This window comes from Beta vulgaris, chromosome 4 (genome assembly GCF_026745355.1).
Source record: "Beta vulgaris subsp. vulgaris cultivar EL10 chromosome 4, EL10.2, whole genome shotgun sequence".
Classification (NCBI taxonomy): domain Eukaryota; kingdom Viridiplantae; phylum Streptophyta; class Magnoliopsida; order Caryophyllales; family Amaranthaceae; genus Beta; species Beta vulgaris.
Window position 1 is genome coordinate 64,216,832 of NC_079205.1, and position 21,954 is coordinate 64,238,785.

General features: G+C 35.0%; 2 protein-coding genes across 3 annotated transcripts; one reads left to right on the top strand and one right to left on the bottom strand.

Annotated features, from left to right (window-relative positions):
* The first annotated feature begins 1,430 nt into the window (after positions 1-1,430).
* Positions 1,431-13,933, top strand: LOC104889977 (aldehyde dehydrogenase family 3 member F1). Of its 2 annotated transcripts, XM_010675327.4 has the most exons (10): positions 1,446-1,692; positions 2,465-2,533; positions 3,238-3,334; positions 3,478-3,684; positions 8,932-9,056; positions 9,652-9,756; positions 9,850-10,016; positions 10,647-10,737; positions 12,139-12,288; positions 13,350-13,933. In XM_010675327.4, exons 1-10 carry the CDS (start codon positions 1,513-1,515, stop codon positions 13,608-13,610), a joined length of 1,452 nt encoding a protein of 483 aa, XP_010673629.1. In that variant the 5' UTR covers positions 1,446-1,512; the 3' UTR covers positions 13,611-13,933. The 2 variants fall into 2 exon arrangements, with proteins under 2 accessions (XP_057250541.1, XP_010673629.1); XM_057394558.1 differs by lacking the exons at positions 12,139-12,288; positions 13,350-13,933 and adding an exon at positions 10,864-11,271 and having other exon boundaries at positions 1,431-1,692.
* A 293-nt stretch (positions 13,934-14,226) lies between these two features.
* Positions 14,227-21,827, bottom strand: LOC104889976 (ATP-dependent RNA helicase DEAH13). The gene is made up of 5 exons (XM_010675326.4): positions 21,581-21,827; positions 21,275-21,484; positions 20,544-20,888; positions 16,416-17,696; positions 14,227-15,826 (listed from the first exon to the last, which is right to left on the bottom strand). Exons 1-5 carry the CDS (start codon positions 21,659-21,661, stop codon positions 14,363-14,365), a joined length of 3,381 nt encoding a protein of 1,126 aa, XP_010673628.1. The 5' UTR covers positions 21,662-21,827; the 3' UTR covers positions 14,227-14,362.
* Between the last annotated feature and the right edge of the window lie 127 nt (positions 21,828-21,954).

The window sequence follows — 21,954 nt, forward strand, 5'->3', positions numbered from 1 at the left end:
ATTTTATCTGAACTTATTTTTTTCGATAAAGATTGAAATTGAGGTGAATGGAACTGACCATTTGTCTCTTACACTTATGATTCTGATTCTGTCAGGACATTGATAGTTGCTTGACTTGCTTCCTAACAACGTTGCTGCACACGGCACAGTACATTAGTGAACAGCTTAGAAGAATAAATGACAATCGTTGTGTACATGCTTTTTTTTCTTCAGGGACATGGCACATGATCATTGTGGATATTTATGCTGATAATTAAGGTGCAATTTCTTCCTTTGGCAACGTACTTTAGTGCTCTTCGTAACTAACTTAGTCCCTTCATTTATCATTCTCTTTTCATATCCAACTACCTTTCCTTTCCATTTAATATTTATAGCTTAAGATACAACTAGATATTAATTAACGGATATATAATAATAGCGTAACCTTAAGGTTCAACCTATTTGATCAATCAGATACGAAGATACTTCTCTTGATCTCTCTTAAGAGTTTACCTGTTACGACTTACCACTTATCACTTACCAACCTATAGGGTCGACTAAACATAATCCATATTACCCCACTTATCAATTTATGTTGACAACTTCGAAAAATACTTGAGGCGTGCTTAATTGAACTTATATTAACGTCATTCATTTTGATAAGAGTATGGTTATTCAATTGAATTTGACTTATCTAAACTGAATCATCAAACAAAAAATAATATTTTACTAATTAACAAGAAGGTGGCATCAAGTATATAAACGAGTTAGTTACTCATCCGATTGTCATGTGATTTTAGGATAAAATTTTACTCGACTAATGCGTCGTTGTCTCTCCTCTTGTCACTGGCCTTCACATAGGGCACATTGGCACAACAATGTTGTGGGGAAAAAGACATAGGATGCACTCATGCACACAAAACTGCTGGTATATGAAAATCAAGTGGATTTGATTCTCATCACCATCAAGTTAAGTACATGCAGAGGGGTAGATGAGGGTGTGCAAGGAGCCCAACAGCACAGGGCCCCCAAAATTATAAAGGTCGCAAAATATATTATGTTGAAAATTTTACTGCATATTTGAAAAAATCACCCTTGTTCCTTACCCCCTTAATAAATTTGTCAATGGTTTATCTTTAGATTTTAAATTTTTCCTCTTTAGAACTCTAACCTTCCATCTTTATTTTCTATAAATTAGGACCCAATTTTCATTTTAGAACTGGGGCCCCAAAATCTTCAAGACGGCCCTGAGTACATGTCAAAGACAATATATATACAACTACCACCTAATTGATATTTCCTAAGTTTTAACTGAAATTGATATAATTACACATTTCTAGCTCATTGGATTAGTTCTTCACGTAAATACCATGATATTATTAAGTGGGGGACTACATATTTATTTATATACTTAATTGCATCTTACTGTAGTAGACTAGTAAAGTAGTTAACTGAAATAATTCTAGTAGTAGTATTTATAGAGCCATTTTCCAAAATACAAAGATATCAACAAGAAGCCACAAAAAGAAAAATATGGAAAGAGAAATAGAGGAAGTGAGAATGTATTTTAAGGCAGGGAAAACTAGAGAAGAATCATGGAGAAAGCAACAGTTAAAAGGGTTGCTCAACTTTCTAATTGAAAGAGAAGAAGATATATTTGATGCCCTCAAGCTAGATCTTGGCAAGCACCCAGTTGAATCATTCAGAGATGAGGTAACTAAGAGATAATAACTCGATGATTAGTTAGCTGTTAGAGGTTAGCTGTTAATATTTAGCGGTTTAAGTAATACTAGTTAGAAATTTGTTCTAAAACCGAGTTTATCTTTTCGATAACTAACTAAGATTCATAAAGACGGTCATGTAGACGTGATTTGATCACAAGTTATGTTTATAGGACTATAGACATTAGTTTTGTGCATTTGATATTTTCGATGGTTCAAAGTGGTGATCCGCTAGGTTGGTTGGTTTAACCTGGAACTTTTTTTTTACTATCGAGTAGATACAAAAACTATCATATAAAAAAAAATATTTCCAGCTAGCTATTTTTTTATCCATATGAGTCACGAACGCAGTATAAAGAAAGGAAGGGGATTCGAACCTGTGACCTATCGTTCACATCACCTCAATCTTAACCTCTATGCTAAGACATCATTGATCATATTTTCGGGTAGCTAAGCCTATTTCCTATTGGAACAACTAACCCAAACCACGAACCAGCGGACTGGCCGGTGGCTGCATCATCCGTGGGTCACAGATAGACCCTCTGGTTGTCGGTCGAACCGTCGAAGCCACTCTAGTGTGCTGCCGTGCTGGTGATGTAGTTCTCAGCAGGAACTAAAAAAGATCAGATCAACTTATATTAGTTTGGTCCCCAGTAGTAGGTGGGCTGTGGCCTGTGGGTGAACCAGCCTTGTGAATTCTGATCACCATAGTTACTCTGAATTGCTGTTGTGACTTGTGAAAGCTAAAGATGATTTTATTGCAGGTAGGAACGTTAATTAAGGACATTAATGTAGCCTTGGGTAGCTTGACAAATTGGATGTCAGGTAAAAAGGTAACTTTGTTTGTATCTCCTCCGTTCTTTTTTAATTACAACATTTGGGTTTTTACACTCATCGATATATGGTTTTCACACAAATTGGATGTCTGCAAATATTGTGTTTATTTTGGTTACGGAGGAAGTAATATCTTTAGTTATATTTTTGTAAAAATTATGTAAATGAGATATTTTCAAAATACACATCGAGACGAATCAAATAAGACTTTATGTGGCTACCAGCTACTATGGCGCTCTCCTTAAGGGTTTTTTTTACACCATGTAATCCATGTACACTAAAAAAAATTAGAAATTGCATAGTATAGGCTTTGATCCCTTACCTCAAGTTTATAAACTAAAGTCTTAACAACTAAACTAAGTAATATTTAGTGTTATCATTTAGTACAATATTAATAAATGAAAAATTCTCTTATTCGAGCCCGGACCTAATCAATACTAGTAACTCCGTTTGTTTTTCCTTTTTCTTTTTTATGCTAACTTGTCGGTAATCTCATACACTTCGGTAACTTCGTCTGTACTAACCAAGTAACTCACTTCGTACGATCAACTAATCGTGTACCGTGCTACATTTAAGAATTTAACAAAGAAGTATTGCAACTAAAATGAAAAACGAGGAAGTATATAGAACAAAATTTTGCAAAACCAAAAATCAACAAACTTGACATGAACATGTCTTGATTTATCAATCTCTAATTTTGCAGATTAAATTACCACTAGCTGCATATCGCACTTCAGCAAACTTGGTTGCAGAGCCTCTTGGTGTTGTTCTTATTATTGCATCTTGGAATTTCCCATTTGGTAAGCCTAAATAAACAATGACAATCATGTGAAATTGTGAATATTACATCTATGTGATAAATCTAATATGGGCATAAATTAGTCTAATTAAACATGATTTGTTAATGATATATATTTCATTTTGTTTTCAATGATGCATGAAGGTTTAGCAATAGAGCCACTGATAGGTGCAATAGCAGCAGGGTGTACAGCAGTGATAAAACCATCAGAATTATCCCCTGTATGCTCTGTACTTCTTGCTGAAGCCATCCCAACTTACGTCGATTCTAGAGCTGTTAAGGTCATTCAAGGTGGAATCGATGTTTGTAATCAACTCTTGCAGTATAAATGGGACAAGATCTTCTTCACAGGTTCATCCTTATACTCCTACACATTATATATACTCAATTACTCCACCCATCTATCTGTCTATCTATCTGTCTGTCTATCTGTTTGTCTAACGTACTTGTTACTGGCAACATTACCACTTTATAAGATTAGGAGTTACTCCTCATATCACCAATTGGTTTTAAGATGGAACCTCCTAGCTTGTAAGTGGGCTAAACTCACCTCATCCTATACACTTGCACAGGGACAAGTCTGTGTTTTATTTCATAATTTATTTAGTGTTGCTAGTTCCCTTTTTTTTTTTTTGAAACAAAGGAGCAATACTATAAAATTACGTTAACATTTAGTACATCCGATAAAGTAGCTAAAGCATTTAGTCTATCGTATTCATAAAATTTAATAAAATCCGGAGAGAGGGTGTTCAAAATACACAAAGTGTTAAAGCCATCCGATTTCCCTTTTGCATCTTATACTATCCGCAATTTTGTTTGCTCCTCGTCCATTGTAGGTGAGTCTAAAGCCTTCTTGCCCGTGGAGCAACTCCCTGCACAACCATAATACATCGGATTTGTGAATCGTGACTGTTAATGTTGCTAGTTCCCATTACAAAAGAAATTTAGGATGAAAAAATGTGTATCTGGATTCTGGAACATTGGAAGTTCAATTGTATAACTATGAGAATTGTCATGAAAAGTTCGTACCAAATATCACAGACGAACTATTCATCATCGTTATTAACAAGGCTTAAATATCCCTGAGATAGGCTAAGCTCAAAGATGCGATTGTTTAGAATTTAGGGGGTTAAATGGGGCATAAGAAAATTTTCTTTAAGGGTATGGTGAACTGGTGAACCCTGGAAGGAAATTATTAATTTCATAGTAATATTACATTAATTAAGTTTAGAACCTAGTTATTATTATTGTAAGTCCATGGGCAAACATTAAAAAACCTCTTCTTATGCTGAAAACTAAAAATTGCAACATAAAATAAGCAAAAAATGTTTGAAAATGAGTAAAACGATAAAATGAGCAAAAAGTTCTTAAAATGAGCAAGAAAACATAAAATGGACAAAAATTTGTAAAATGAACAAAAGTTTGTAAAATGAGCAAAAACTTCGTAAAATAAGCGAAAGTTTGCTAAAATGAGCAAAAGTTTCTTAAAATGAGCAAAAATCTGCGAAATGAGCAAAAAGGTCGATTTTCAGTTTTCAGTTTATAGTTAGTTTTCGTTGGATGCTACCCCTCTCTCTATTAGTATTTCTATAGTTTGATTTTCACGATTGACAATTCACAATTTTTTACATGTTTAAGTTTAACTATGTATTGACTAAAAAAATATGAAATTTGATGTTTTGACAATATAATTGAGTGTTATAACGGACGTGAGAGAGAAACAAATTATGAATGCAAAAAGCGATAAAAACAGACAACAGATTTACGTGGTTCACCAATTTGGCTACATCCACGCAGGAGAGGGAAATATTTTATTATGTGAGGAAAACCAGATTACAGAGAGAAATAGGCTAATTCGTAGTCTAAAACCCTAAGATATAAATACATATTTATACCCCCGTTCAGAAAACGCGTTTCCGCGTTACCCGGTCAGCCGCCCGATCGGCGAGACCCGCCCGATCGGGCGCTTAACGCTCGAAGAATTATGCTCCCGGGCCGATCGGGCAACGAAGCCCGTGTCGTAATTCGGCCTGCCGCCCGATCGGGCGAGATGGCCCGATGCCATCGGGCGAGCCAACACAAGCTCCAAACGCCCAGTTTCACCTTTTGTTGCGGGCCCGATCGGGCTCCCTCGCCCACCCGATCGGGCGAACTTAAAACAGCATAACTTTTCGTTTCTTATCGGAATCGGGCATATGACCTATCGTTGGAAAGCTCTCGGAACAAGCTATCACCTCCACTTTGAATCACCTCAAAATCATTTATAGATTGAGAGATATGTCCATTCAAAGTTAGCCTTATGTCATTCCTTCTTCACGCATTCTACCAAACACCTTCAAGGCACCATTCAAGTCACTTTTCTTACAAATCTCCACCTTGACTTGAATCCTCTCACAATAAGCCAGAAAACAGATGCATTGATCACAACGCCAGAATCCCCTACACCAGATTTGTCCCAACAGACAACCAGACCAGATTAGTCCCTAAGGACCCCAGAATTGCCCCAAGAGGGCAACTAACAATCACGAACAGTTTGTAAGTCCAAGCAACCTTGAACTTACCTGTGGAATCAGATTCGAACAGATGTGTTTCTTATACTCTTTCCTAGCACAAGTAACACCTTCCTTGGAGGCCCAAAAATATTCACCTCTCCGACATACAGTGCAAAACCCACCATGTCTTCACAACCGTCCCTTTGGGGAGAGTTCCCAAAGATTTCATGCTGACCAGGAGTCAAGTTTGACTGACCCAACTTTGATGACGAAGAACACGGAATTTCAGATTCAGATTGTGAGTGTTGACAGATTTCTCCCTGACGTGAACCACCACTCCAACCTAGAGTGCCTCTGTGCTCCACCTGTTTCTCAACACTATCACAAACAGCCAATGTAGCAACCCCAGACTCAGATAACGTAGACCCTTGAACACATACAATGTCTCCCGTTTAACCCCTTTCAGAATCATCTTTGAACCCCTATAGACATACAACCTCCACCTTCACCTTTGAAACTGAACCCTTTCTTGTCTAACAGACTAAGTGAAATCAGATTCTTTGTGACCTGTGGAACATGTCTAACATCATTCAAAGTACAACTTTGCCATCACATGTCCTAATTCTGATGGACCCTATACCAACTGTCTTACAGACCTCACTGTTGGCCATAGTAACACTTCCATCAACCTGTTTATAGTTCATAAACCACTCCCTGCGCGAACACATATGACAAGATGCCCCAGAATCAAGAACCCACACATCCTACAATGTGACTGGCTATTAGCTACTAGGGCCAGATCTTCCTCAGAATCACCTCCAGTTTCTGCCAAAGCAGCAGAACCTTCATTCTTGTCCTCCTGCTTCTTTTTCTTAGGACACTCCCTTTTCCAATGCCCCGTTTCCTTACAGTAATTACAGACATCACTAGATTTAGGACCTCTAGAAAACGGTTTCCTGGATTTTTTCCCCGAATTCTCCTGTCCATTACTACTGGCTACTAATCCAGCAGCCTGATCGCTGTACCTGTACCAGACGCCTTATGACGAATCTCTCTAGTATGCAGAGCAGATCTTACTTCTTCTAACGACAGACTATCTTTACCAACAATAAAGGAATCCACAAAATTCTCATATGATATAGGCAAAGATACCAACAATATTAAAGCAGCATCCTCATCATCTACTTTAACATCAATATTTCTCAGATCTAGCAAGATAGTATTCAGTTTATCTAGATGATCCCTTAGAGACGTACCTTCCTGCATACGCAGGCTGAACAGACGTTGTTTCATCATCAACTTGTTGGTTAGAGATTTTGTCATGTACAAACTCTCTAATTTCAACCACAGACCAGATGCGGTTTCCTCCTCCGCGATTTCAGTGATTATGTCATCTTCCAGACACAGCATAATCGTTGAATGAGCCTTCTCCTCCAGAACGGCCATCTCAGCGGTACTGAATCCGTTGCTTTCTTTGCCAACGGTGCCCACAACCCCTGTTGCTTCAGTAAAGCCCGCATCTTGATTGCCACAGACTAAAACTATTCCTCCCAGAAAATTTATCGATTTTGACATTCACCCCAGACATCTTTCTCACACAGATCGAACACCAAAGCTCTTGATACCAATTTGTTATAACGGACGTGAGAGAGAAACAAATTATGAATGCAAAAACGATAAAAACAGACAACAGATTTACGTGGTTCACCAATTTGGCTACATCCACGGCAGAGAGAGGGAGAAATATTTTATTATGTGAGGAAAACCAGATTACAGAGAAAATAGACTAATTCGTAGTCTAAAACCCTAAGATATAAATACATATTTATACCCCCGTTCAGAAAACGCGTTTCCGCGTTACCCGGTCAGCCGCCCGATCGGGCGAGACCCGCCCGATCGGGCGCTTAACGCTCGAAGAATTATGCTCCCGGGCCCGATCGGGCAACGAAGCCCGTGTCGTAATTCGGCCTGCCGCCCGATCGGGCGAGATGGCCCGATGCCATCGGGCGAGCCAACACAAGCTGCCAAACGCCCAGTTTCACCCTTTTTTTTTGTTGCGGGCCCGATCGGGCTCCCTCGCCCGACCCGATCGGGCGAAACTTAAACCAGCCATAACTTCTTCGTTTCTTATCGGAATCGGGCATATGACCTATCGTTGGAAAGCTCTCGGAACAAGCTATCACCTCCACTTTGAATCACCTCAAAATCATTTATAGATTGAGAGATATGTCCATTCAAAGTTAGCCTTATGTCATTCCTTCTTCACGCATTCTACCAAACACCTTCAAGGCACCATTCAAGTCACTTTTCTTACATTGAGACAAATATTTTTTAAATTTAGTCAAAATGAAATACTTCCTCCATTTCATTTGTTGCATTTAAAACGAAATAGAGAAAGTATATGATTAGCCCATAACTAAAGTGGAACAACTAATAATAAACGAAGAAATCAGATATTTTGTCGTTTGCATGTCCTCCATTTTCTCTAACTGTCGCACTCCATACAATTCTCATGTGCATACCCTTATGTCGTACAGAAAATTTGTTTGACCTGGCTGTAAGTTAATATTTTCCCTTTAGGATAATAATTAAAAGTCGGTGAATTAATGCGAGATAGATGTTACTAACTGTCTAACCAAATCAAAAGTGACGATGCTCAATGCTTTGGAGAAAGTATTCTTCTATATCCGATATTGGATAATTTGTCTAATATTATAATATTTTTGTAATTTTACTTGCAACTTGATATAATTCAATGTAATATCATACAACATTCATTTGATATGATAAGATATAGCGAAGATATATCATATGATATATTAGTCAACTGATAAAATGGTGTCAAAAATATGATATATTATATTTCAAGTAATAAACCTCAAATAATATATATTATTTATATAGTTTTATGAGTTATCTAAAATATCAATTAGGTTTCAACTAACAAACCTCAAATAAAAATATTTTTTTAATAATTTATAATTTTTTATATTAATTTTTGTCACAAAAATTACAAAAATATCATGATATATATTGGACAATCGGATATGGGAATATGATTGTCCTAATGCCTTGAGTCTTGACCTATAAATGTACATTTCAACAGGCAGTAGTCGAGTGGGACGAATAGTTATGATGGCTGCGTCAATGCATTTGACACCCGTAGTTTTGGAATTGGGTGGAAAATCCCCCTGTATCGTTGATTCACTATCTACATCTTGGCGTACAGAGGTAAACTTTCAATTTATTGGTCAGTTTTTAAATTTGACATGTTTATTCATAAATAAAGCTTGGAAACTTACAGAGATGTTGTGCCCTTAATTATGAGAGTGTCTTATTAACAAATATTCTAAAGGTGATCACTGGACGGGTTTGACTTGAGCCACATGGTCCAGGTTGTGGCTCAGGTCGAGATCTAGATAGAATCCATATGGCTCAATCCAACCCACTAACCCAATTTGATTTAGCTTACCGATTGATTAACTTGGCTTATTTAAGCTAACTTTTTTCCGGGAAGAAAAAGTTTGCCAATTTTTCCACCCACGAAGCTCAAATTAAAGTACTTGTATTATAGTTGTACAATTTAGTGTGTGACCGCTTCCTGCCTCCTTTTTTATTTTTGAAGTAAGAAGAGGGCTCATCTTAAAAAGCGGAACAAGGGGAAATGCTTACTTTCATATAATCTGAAAATTAACACATACTTAAGTGTCGTCTTATATATATAGGACAATTTTAGTATTCTTGAATACTACTTGTGATTAATTCCAATTTTATTGGATTTTTGAGTTGCTTAAGGCTCATTTCTCCTGTTTTTTTGGTTCACAAGATTATCCTCAGACGATTAATAGGAGGAAAATTTGGAACATGCGGTGGACAAGTATGTATTGGGGTGGATTATATCCTTGTAGAAAAGAAGCTATCTTCAACTTTGGTATGATTTATATATAAAAAATAATCAGTTTTTATTTGTTTGATCTTTGAAAAGTAAACAATAATTTATAAACTTTGCCAATGGTATAAACAGGTTGAGTTATTGAAGGATGGAATCAAGAAATCTTTTGGGGAAAATCCAGAAGAATGTGTTGCAAGAATAATCAATAAACATCATTTCAATCGATTGAAGGGACTTCTTGATGATCCTCGAGTCAAAACATCTATAGTCCACGGTGGTTCAATCCATGAGGATAAGTTGTAAGTTAATTCTTTCAAAATTTCTACAAATTAAATCATCGTGCTTTTAGTGGTGGATGCAGTGTTTTCAAAGTGCGAATTGCGAAGTAGTAAATAAAGTAATAACAAGGGATTTTTTTTTTGGAAAGGAGAGGACGGCAAGAATATTTTGCTCGCTTTCAGGTTTTTCTATTTAATTAAATAAGTTTCTTTTAGAGACCAATTTTGAAGAAGAAAATACTATTATACTAATTTTATGATATATATATAGTAACCCTGATTGATTTTTTCAATAATTAATCTATTAGATAGTTAGACTAAAAATAATTTTATGAGTTAGAAGTAGCTAATTGTTGCCAATTAATATATTGTAATGACTACCAGTCATACAAAAACTTACAAAAAATATCGGGATACAATTACTTAAAATTAATATTCATTATCTAGCTAACAACCACTCTAGCTAAAATTAAGCGACTCTCTCGGTTTTTTTTTGTTGTTTCTATTTGCAATCTTTTTGTAAGAGTAAATTAATTGGTCAAAGTAGGAAAAAGTTTTGAAAAACGAATGGAGTATATCCGATGAGAAAAGTAAGTTAAATTGTCAGATAATATCGAATGAAGGGGTTAACGTATTTAACTTGTTCATCAGGTTCATTGAGCCAACTATCTTAGTTGATCCTCCACTTGATGCTGAAATCATGACAGAAGAAATTTTTGGCCCCTTGCTTCCAATAATTACGGTGAGTTTACGTAGACTTTGTTTTTCCAAACTACATGCATGATGCATGATGCATTGATGAATATGCAACGTAAACTTATATCGACTTTTTATTATTAAGGACCTGTTTTCTCCATCTTATTTTCAGTTCAGTTCAATACAGTTCAACTTAGGGCCTGTTCTCCCCAGCTTATTTTCAGTTCAGTTCAGTTCAGCTCCAATAAGTTCAGTTCAGTTCAGTTCAGCTCCATTCTTTTATAATTATTTTGTTAAATATTATTATTATGTTGGTATAATTTATTTTACTAATTACTCTTATTATTATTATTATATTATTATTATTTAAATATATATCATTACTATTAAGTATTATTATTATTATTATTATTGTTGTTGTTTCTATATATTATTTTGTTTATTATTAGTATTATTATTAGGAGGAACATGATTTAGGTCAAAGCACAAATAAACCCACTTTTTTTAGCCCATAAACCAATCAATCGCGTCAAGACGGTTTATGATGTAATTTTTGCGGTCCAACCCAATCATTATTTTATTACTAAATATTTTTATATTATTAAATCTAATTATTAAAATAGTAATATTAATTTACTTCTTAGATATTATTGTTATTATATATCATCATCAAGTATTAATATATTAATATAAATAATATAAAATAATTATTAATTATCATTATTATCATTAATTATTATTATTATTAATTTATGATTATTAATATTATATATTTATAACTATCATTTAAAAATATCCAAAATACTATTATTATTATTATTCATTATTATTACTTATCTTTATAATTATTATTTAATATTCATATTATTCTTTTTTGAAATATTATTTATATATTTATTACATTCAGTTTATTTCAATTCAATTCAATTAAATTCAATTCAGTTCAGTTCAGTTCAGTTCAGTTCAATTCAGCTCTGATAAGTTCAGTTCAGTTCAGTTCAGCTCCAATAAGTTCAGTTCAGTTCAGCTGTTTTATGCCGAAGAGAACAGGCCCTTAGGGCCTGTTCTCCCCAGCTTATTTTCAGTTCAGTTCAATTCAGTTCAGTTCAGTTCAGTTCATTTCAGTACAGTTCAATTCAGTTCAGTTCAGACCAGTTCAGTTCAGCTTTTGACAATACTTTTACTCTCACATATCACTATTCAGTTCAGTTCAGTTCAGTTCAATTCAGTTCAGTTCAGTTCAATTCAGTTCAATTCAGTTCAGTTGTTTTATGCCGAAGAGAACATGCCCTTAGCTCTTGACAGTACTTTTACTCTCACATGCATATCACTATTCAATTCAGTTCAATTCAGTGCAGTTCAATTCAACTGTTTTATACAGAAGAGAACAGGCCCTAACTTCTATTATTGCTAAAACAAAATTGTGATTTACTAATTATGAACTCAGTTGGAGAATATTGAAGGTAGTATCGAATTCATAAATTCAAGGTCGAAGCCACTCGTAATTTATTGTTTCACCAACAACAATAAATTCATGAAAAGAGTATCTTCAGAGACATCATCTGGTGCAGTTTTATTCAATGACACAATTGTTCAGGTATGTTGTTGTCGTACCACAAAAGAGTCTAATTAACGATGTTATTCATAAAAATAATTGTTCATACTTACAATTATTCATCTATAAATGATACGTAAATTAGATCCTACACAAGGGAGCATGATGTGCATCATATGTTTATGAAAGCACATATAGTCAAATTAAAGTAAAAGAATATTTATACAAATACATTAAAAAGCGTTCTTAAACAAGGAACAACGCCGCATGACACTCTTACTTAGGTTGTTTTCTAACGTGTAATCCACATACAAATAAAAAAAGATAAAAATTAACGCACTATATTAGATTTGATCTTACTACCACTAAACCAAGTTATATTTGATGTTATCATTTCAAAGTAGAATATTAATAAATGAAATCTATAATGATCCGGGGTATCATCCGGGACTAAAAGCTAGTATAGTTTCAAAAAAGAGTATATATCTCATGTTCATTTGCAATAGAACATATAATAACTCATAATAAATAGCATATGAAATATTTTCTTTTGAGTACAAAATGATTTTAAATATATGTATTTCCTCCGTTTTTTTAGATGTTACACTTTCTATTTTAAGAAGTTTTTAATTAGATGTTACATTTTTATTTTGGGTATGTAATAACTTCTCTCTATCTCTCTCCTATCACATGTTCACATAGGACCCTTTTGTTTTTCATTCTACCTATCTCTCTCCTCTCCAAAAATTACCTAAGAGTCCGTGATTTGAAAAGTGTAACATCTAAAAAAACGGAGGAAGTACTACTGCCTCCGTTTCAAAATATAAGACATTTACGTTTTACGAAAATTTGTTTTGACTACAAATATCTCTCGTAATATGATAAATAAAATTATAAAAATTATATCGTTGGATTCGTCATGAAAAATACTATAATAACATTAATTTTTTTAAAATTTTTTATCCACGTAAATTGAAAGTAATTAACGGTCAAAATTCGACGTCACAAATCGTGCGTGCCTTATATTTTGAAACAGAAGGAGTATAATATAAAATTTACATATCTACCACTTATATGACTCTTAAACTTTGTGCAAATTACAGTATGCAGCTGACACAATTCCATTTGGAGGAGTGGGAGAAAGTGGATTTGGAAGATACCATGGCAAATTTACATTTGATGCATTCAGCCATGAGAAGCCTATTGTTAAGAGAGACTTATTTCCAGATTTTTGGTTTAGGTTTCCTCCTTGGACTAGTAAGAAGTTAGAACTCTTAAGAGCAGCATTTTCTTACAACTACTTTCTCATTGTCCTCATCGTTTTGGGTTTGAAGAAGCCTCGGAAACTTTCCAAAGATATCTAATTAAGCAAAAGTTATTACCATAAATAATTTATATGTTATTCACACGCAACGTTTTTTGGTGTAACAATTCACAAATTATTGTTTTATTTGTGAAAAGAAACTTAAATGACATGAAATTAATGAAAAAATGACATGAGATTTATGTCATTAGTTGTATAGTCGATTCATGTCATTTTTGTTGGAGTTTATGTCATTATACATGTTACACAATAAGTTATGGTGTAACATGTTATATCCGAGATGCACTGTTTATTATTTCCTATGTATTTGCAATACTCTATGTCCCGAAGTATATATTGTGAAAAAACAATTGGTTTAATTAACGGTTTTTTCACCAAATACCCCCAACAAATTAAAACATAGAGGGAGTATATTGTAATAACTTCATGTTATCTCTCCTAGTGTATTACATAGGTTCTCTCTTCTTTCTCTATATTTCTCTCGTTCTACAAGCTACCCTATAGTACGTAAATCTGCCTTGCAGCAGCTTCAGGTGACAAACATGAGCCACCAAAGATTACTAGTGTATGACCAAATGCTTCAAAACAACACAATTAGTTTAAATCACTGTAAAAAGAAGAGATAATTGTATGTATGGCCACCAAAGTGCTCAGAATTGGAGAATAAGTTTTCAATAGCTACCATAAATTTATGCTAAATACCATGAGTATAAAAAACAATGCTGTGACAATTTTATTTACCAGGTACTTACATTGTGAAATAGATTAAAATGGCCAAAACATCTGGAAAAATCAACTTTCATTACCGCGCTTCCTTTTCCTGGTTCTACCCTGAGGTACCAAGAAAGCTTCTTTATGCATAATTTCCCACAACTTATCAAACAGCAAGCGCGAATCTTTCTGAATAAAGTCCAGCAATTCCAGATACAAATATAGCGGATCTTCTTTCCATGCTTCTTTCAGCTCAGCAAAGCTATCAATTGTTCTACCCCTCAACTTGCTTATAAGATTGCTCACTCGTTTTTGACCCAATGCCTCTGGCTTCAATATGATGCTCGGCAAACTTACCAATAACTTCTTCACAGTTTTTAAGCAAGGTAGGACTTGACCATCAAGCAAAGCATAGGCGAAGACTTTAGTACGTTCTTCATCATCTTCTATTGGCACTTTGTCCGGTGGGAGTTCCCACAGGTGACGACAGAAATATGGAATCACATGATTGAATACCTGATCACAATGAGGATCGTAAACAGGTTTTGGATCTGTCGGATATTTGCATAATAAAGGCCCAGAAAGTTTCGCCAGCCACTCTGGCTTCACACTCGTTGCTCTGTAAATGTAAGGCTGTTTCGTGCAATTCAACTCATGATACACCAAAAACTCAGGAGGTGCTTCATGGACAGATGACCAGTGACCAAGGAAAACTGTACATTTAGCCATCGATGATGCCTGATAGCGAATGGCATTGACTTTTCTATCTCTGTCTGATGATTCACTAGCGCTTGTGCGCTTGGCAACCATATCTATCCAACCAGCACATATAGCTTCGCACAAGATGTTCTCCTCCTTTTGCGAGAGGGGATACTTATCAGAAGCTACTGCCCAATTATCTTCAACGTCTTTTATGGTTCCATGAGACCATGATAACTCTGGCTGCACCCTGTGATATCTCTCTTTGAAGACTATATTCAGTAGTTGCTTTCTCAGCTTCGACAATTCTACCATAATTTTAAGGTTCAGTGTGTTTTCTTTGCAGAATTGAGTTCTGTTCCTAGACTGCTCAAAAAGCTGTAAGGTATAAGCTACTGTCAAAGCATCACTCTTAGGCTTGGCAAATGTTGCAGAACAACAGTTAGCAGATTCTCTCATTTGTTTCGTCATTGATTTAGCATGCTGGTCTCTGGTTTTCTGGCTGCCCAAAAAACCAGAATCATGTTCCTGATCCTGGTCCTCAGAATTGGTTTGACTTCCTTCGTACCTAAATGAATAAGGACTCTCAACGCTCAAGGCAGTAGCTGCAGCCACTGCATAACCCAAAACCAGATTTGGTCGTACAAAACCCCTCTTTTCTTTCGATAACTGTATGGCCTGCAGGAGCAATCTCGAATGTCGTGGGCTTATTGGATACTGAGCCATTGTCTTGCCCAAAGGTGTCACCCTACACTTACTATCCAATGCTCCAAGATACATTAAGCGACTCTGTGCTTCCCCTAACGCTTCAGCATCTGGAGGGGTTGGGAATGGGAATTTTGCAACCTAACATATAAAAAAATACAATTTGTATCAGAACAGATTTGCGCGTACAATCCAGAAGAGTACATGGTACCAAAGAAACCATACAATTTTAAAATGCGCAGCATAGCCAGACAATTGTTAGATACAAAGGAGCTCAACCTTATATATTTTTCGTGTCTCTTTTATATGCATAAGCTGCACAAGATACAAAAGCATGCAAGTAACAAAGAATTATGGCTCTCAAAAAAAAAAAAAAAAATTATTGGTTATTGCCCACATTACTCCTAGACTAGGCTTCAGATGATGGAAAATTGTTCTTGACAGAATAAACAAGAAAAAAAAAATCACCGAGTGGAGAAGTTTAATAAACTCACATCCATCATCTGTATCACCACTATTTTTTCCCAAAAGCAAGGCCACTGCTGGCTCCTACTATTTTACATACTTCGAATATAAGTTGCCATAATGAATCCTCGACAATTTATCAATATATGGTGTCAAAAAGACCGATTGTGCATATAGAATATGTGATCAAACGATTAACCTTTTCCAAACAAGAAGATCCATCAAAAGTAAACATCAGGCAATAATAGATATGAAGGACACTGACCTTTCCGATTCCCATAGATTTCAAAAGGAGAACAGCATAATCAAGAGGCATTTTCAAGATATCGGGAGTTGAGAAGTCCGGAAACAGATTAGTAAAGGCTGCAGAAGAATAGAGGCAATAACAATGACCAGGTCCTGTCCTTCCTGCTCTTCCAGCACGTTGAGAAGCTGATGCCTTACTTGTCCACTTAATTCTATATGATTCAACACCATTAGATGGATTATACTCCTTCACTTTTTCCCTTCCAGTGTCAACCACATATTGTATCCCAGGGATTGTCAAAGAGGTCTCAGCAACATTGGTAGCAACAACAACTCGACGCTCCCCTTCCTTAATTTTCTCAAACACACGAAGCTGAGCAGCTTCTGGAAGCTTAGCATAAAGAGGCAAAACATCTAATGGACCAATGACAGGACCCTTTCTCTCTGTGTTTTGCTTAGTCAAGCTGGAAGGCTGACAAGAGCAAACATCCTGGGTTGCAGAAATTTTCTCGTTTATGTTGTAATCTGATGATGAAGCAGTCTTTTCTGTCAAATTCTCAAAAGCAGCCCCCAAGGATTCAGAATTCACAGCTTCAGTAATATCAACAATGTTATTAGCTACTTTACAAGACTTGTGAACTTCAAAATCACTTCCAATATCCAATTCACTATCTTCCCCAGAACTAACGGCAAAATATGCATCCCCATTGTCTGATCCATCATCTTCGAAATCACTTCCAATATCTGATTCACTATCTTCCCCCGAAGTGAGAGCAAAATACGCGTCTTTTTTGTCTAATTTATCCTGACATTCATCATACCAACTGAACCTGTCCATTTGTTGTTTATTTTTGGAGCTTGAAACAGTATTAACGACCTCATCACTATTTTCCGTGCCACTCACTTTAGTTGCCTCAGACTCTTCATTAACCTGAGAACTTCTGGATACAAATTTCATCGAAGCTTGACGAAGCATATGGCACAAAAGCTTTACTTCCCTTTGGCCAGTAACAAACACCAATATGCCACCTAGAGGTAGCAGCTTGTGAATTTTTAATACTTTCTTATAAGCTTCACCAATATAGTCTATGAGCTCTGTTTTCTTTGAGAAATGTTTTGTGACAGGAAACTGATTTCCTGGAATGTCTATAACTGGTGTGGATAAAGGGAATATCCGTTTCCCTGAAGTGAAATCCTCAACCCGCAAGGTAGCACTCATCAAGATCAACTTTATAGGATATATTCTCTCATTAGGCTTATATTTTTCTATTCCATTTTGCTGCTGTTTCTCAGCTTCTTCCTGAAAAACATTAATCAAAAAGTAAAGGCTTCTGCCCAGTGATTATCCTAATAACAGATCTTGTGCAGTACCATGTGGGCTTCATTGATATACACTATCACTTGAATTTAAGCAACAATTTCGGCTATGTTCAGTTCACCTTATTTTTGCTTATTTCAGATCTAATCAGATCAGATCTAATCAGATCAGAAAAAATAAGTTCAGATCAGATCAGTTCAGATTATGCTTATATTTAAAAATCATTATATCTTTCATTACATATTAGTAAAAATTATAATAATTGAATATTAATAAAGTACTCATTGAGACGAATCAAACAAGACCCCACATGACTATATTTTTTCTTATATATTAAGAAAAATCTAAAAGATAATATCTTGTAATCAGAAAAAATAAGTTCAGATCAGATCAGATAAGTTCAGATCAGAAAATTTCAGGTGAACTAAACATAGCCTTCATCTTTTATAAACTGATACCAATCATTAGTGTATATTCACATAAGCAAAATCATTTATAAGCTTTAAAAGTTCAAAGTAACTCTCATTAGAACACACACTCTCCTCAACCTAACCTAACCACAATCTCTGCCATAGACATACTTGAAACAAGGATCATTCTTTATTGTAAAAAAGCGGTCTGCACTTTCATTAACATTCCCCTACACAATTAATATCGTCTACCACCTAGTCTTCAACACAATCCTCATTGAGCTAAATTGGGCTATTTGACCAACCCATCAACTCCAGACTTTCAGAGACAAACTCCACATTATATCTTTTAGGGATATTCTACATTGTAAGCCTTTACTTTTGCCTTTTTTACATGGTAAGGGTAAGCATTCTTTGAAAAAATCTACATGGTAAGCCTGTACTTTTGTTCTAGCTTATTCCGTAAGCTTAATGGTTATAAACGTTTACGGCCATAAGTTTGGGTTTCGAAATTGTCTCGAATTGCGTGCATTGGTTTACATGCCAAGAAAATTAGTCTAGCTAAAGTTTTAGAGAGTCATTATAACCCTTAGAAGTTTGCAAGCAAATCAAGGCAAACCCGAAGGTTTTTTTTTCCCAAATTTTGACATCATATTTGACCGCTAAGGACTAAAAAGACACTTAAAACTTTAGTCGAGCTAAATTTTTAGCACGTAAATCAACGCACGCAAATCGAGGTGATTTTGGAACCCAAACTAACGGCCAAATAACTTACGGAATTAGCTAGAACAAAAGTACAGGCTTACCATGTAGAATTTTGTTTAAGAATACTTACCATGTAGAAAAAGCAAAAGTAGAGGCTTACCATATAGAATTTCGCTATCTTTTAGGTCAACTTATGCATTAAACCAGTAACAACATTATTTTCTTATGTTGCTACCAGTAGGTCCAGTATCTCAATATTTTATCACTAGAATTCATACAAAGTTCATTAGTTGGAGTTATCTAACATTCTTTGATCCAATGAACGATGAAAAAAATTGTTTGAATATTGAACTTCAGCGAAACAAATTTTTAAAATTTGAAGGTTTGTAGTATCAATCAAATTGAGGCAATTTGTTTCAAGCAAAATTTGGTTGCCTTCAAGAAACAAAACAACAATTAAATTGTTTTATGTTACGTCTTGAACCAAGAATATACATATTTATGAATCATAATATTGTAAGAATCGAATTCCTATTCGTTTTCGAGTTATATATGTTGTGTTTCAAAAAGTTAATTTGTTGTTGCATATGATTTATGATAAATATTGCATATGTTCTAAATCCTAATTTGTTCTCATAGAAACATACTAGTTTTACATTAGATAAGTGTTTCCACTAGATCCCAATCAGGGCCGACAGAGGGGCGGCGACCGGGGCGACCGTGCAGGGCCTCCGCCAGTTAGGGGCCCCAAAATCTGGTATGGTATATTATAATGATGCATCAAACAATGACAAGCAAAATTGCTTTGGTTTAGTGGTGAGTGCTTTTAAATAAAACCCTCCAGTCAAGGGTTCAATTCTTCACAATGACAATTTTTTGAAAAAACACACATTAGACATGGAGACACAACTTTCCACAATAATTACTATGTTTCCCCATAATAATAATTACTACTGTTTCCCATAATAATTACTAGTGCACGGCAATACTAATAATCCTTTCATTTCCCCTTTTTTGGCCTTTTCACATTCTTTCCCTCTTAACGCATACTTCTATTCTTATTTCTTTTCTTTCCACTTTTTTTAAGTCCTGTTTCCTTATAAGGTGTCCCAAAATATAAGTCTTATTTCTATTTTCAATCAATAATTATACCCAAAATACCCTCATGAAAATAGTTTAATTCCCAAAATGTCATCATAATTTCAGCTTCCAATGCACCTTATTAATGAAAAAATGGAATCTTTTACCTCATTGAACTCCTCTACACATTAAACCATGCAACATTAAATGACAGTTTTTATTTTTTGTTAAAAATAAAAAAATAATGTAAGTGTTTCTCAATAAAAATAATTTTTTTTATTCAAATAAAACAAAATTCCATTTAATCTTAATTCCCGCGTAAAAACAGAATTAGGACTTATATTATGGGACAGAGGGAGTATTAATTAATTATATTGTTTCTTCTTTCTTAATCTAGATTATTTTGTTTCTTTTAAAAAAAATATACTAGGAGAAAAATTAGTTTTAGCCATCATCTATACTGAGTATTGTATGTACTCTATATATATATGGAAAGACAAAAGAAAGAGCCCAATTTTAAAAAATTGCACAGGGCTCCGAAAATCGTTGCCACGGCCTTGATCCCAATAACACAAGGGACTAAATGCCAAAGTCCACCACCAAAATGTGCAAAAAAAAACTTGAGAAAGAGTACCTGGCGAAACTTAACAGCACGAGAAAGCATCCCAACAAGTATGTCTGTGTTTAAACTCCTTTCATGAGCCTCATCCAAAATTATGACAGAGTAATGCTTCATCATAAAATCACTCTTGAGTTCTTGAAGCATAATCCCATCAGTCATAAACTTGATGGAGCAGTTATCTCCAACGCTTCTGTCGTGCCTAACTTGATAGCCAACCTCCTTACCAAGTTGTAGTCCAAGCTCAAATGCTACTCGTTTTGCTGTAGAGAGGACAGCAACACGACGAGGTTGGGTTATACCTATCATACCACTTCTCATAGGGCATTTTCCTGAACCATAGCCAGCTTCATAAAGAAACTGCATATAATTATACAAATGTGGACGACGGGTAAAAGTCCATTCTATCTTTTACATATAATGTTACTCTAATAATATAAAATACTCCTTCCGTCTTTTATTAGTTTACCCCTTTTGACTTTTAACACTATTCACATACATGACTTTGACTATCTATTGTAATTTGTATTTAAGGAAAAATATAGTCATGTGAGATCTTGTTGAATTCGTCTCAATGTGTATTATCCAAATATCAACTTTTTGTAATTTTTGCTTATCGAAAATTAGAGATATTAATGTTCAAATTAGTATCTCGGCAAATGTGCCCCCAAAGAAAGGGGTAAACTAATAAGAGACGGATGGAGTATGTTATATCAAGATACTGCACACTAAATACATGATCTCACCTGAGGAATTTGAGTGGTCTTGCCACATCCAGTACCTCCAGAGATAATCACAGTAACATTATTGTTTATAGTTTCCATTATTTCTTGCTCCTTCATGATTATTGGAAGCTCCATTCTCCCGCTTTCCACATCTTTTGGTCGTGAAACATGTATCATACTAGTAACAGTTTCACATCCTATACAATTTCTTGTCTCATAATTTACTTCATCCTGAACCAGTACCCAAAATTATTTATACGTGAAAAATAAAAAGCCATCAATCAAGTTTAATGAAAGTTTAAAGGCAAAATTTTCGAACTCTCATACCTCGACTGAGAACTCATTCGCTGTTCCTCCTTCTCGCCGGTCGGTTGCCGGCCGTCGGTCCTTCGTTTTCCTTCGCCGCATCGCCGGTCGAATTGCTTTGTTGCTTTTCCTTCTTTCGAGTCTCTCTCCCTTATATCTAGGTTTTTTTTTAATTAGGAAAGATAATTAATTAGAGACCAATTCCGGCTAAATTACTAGTCTGCAACCCTGAATAATGTTCCGGAATTTGAGATGATAGTTCATTGAGCTACCACCTCTTTATTATATCTAGGTTTATATAAGAGGCAGAAATCGAAAGCACATGATATGCCACATAAGCATGCCATATATGTTGTTTTTATAAAAAATATATTAATTTATTAGTTTAAATTATA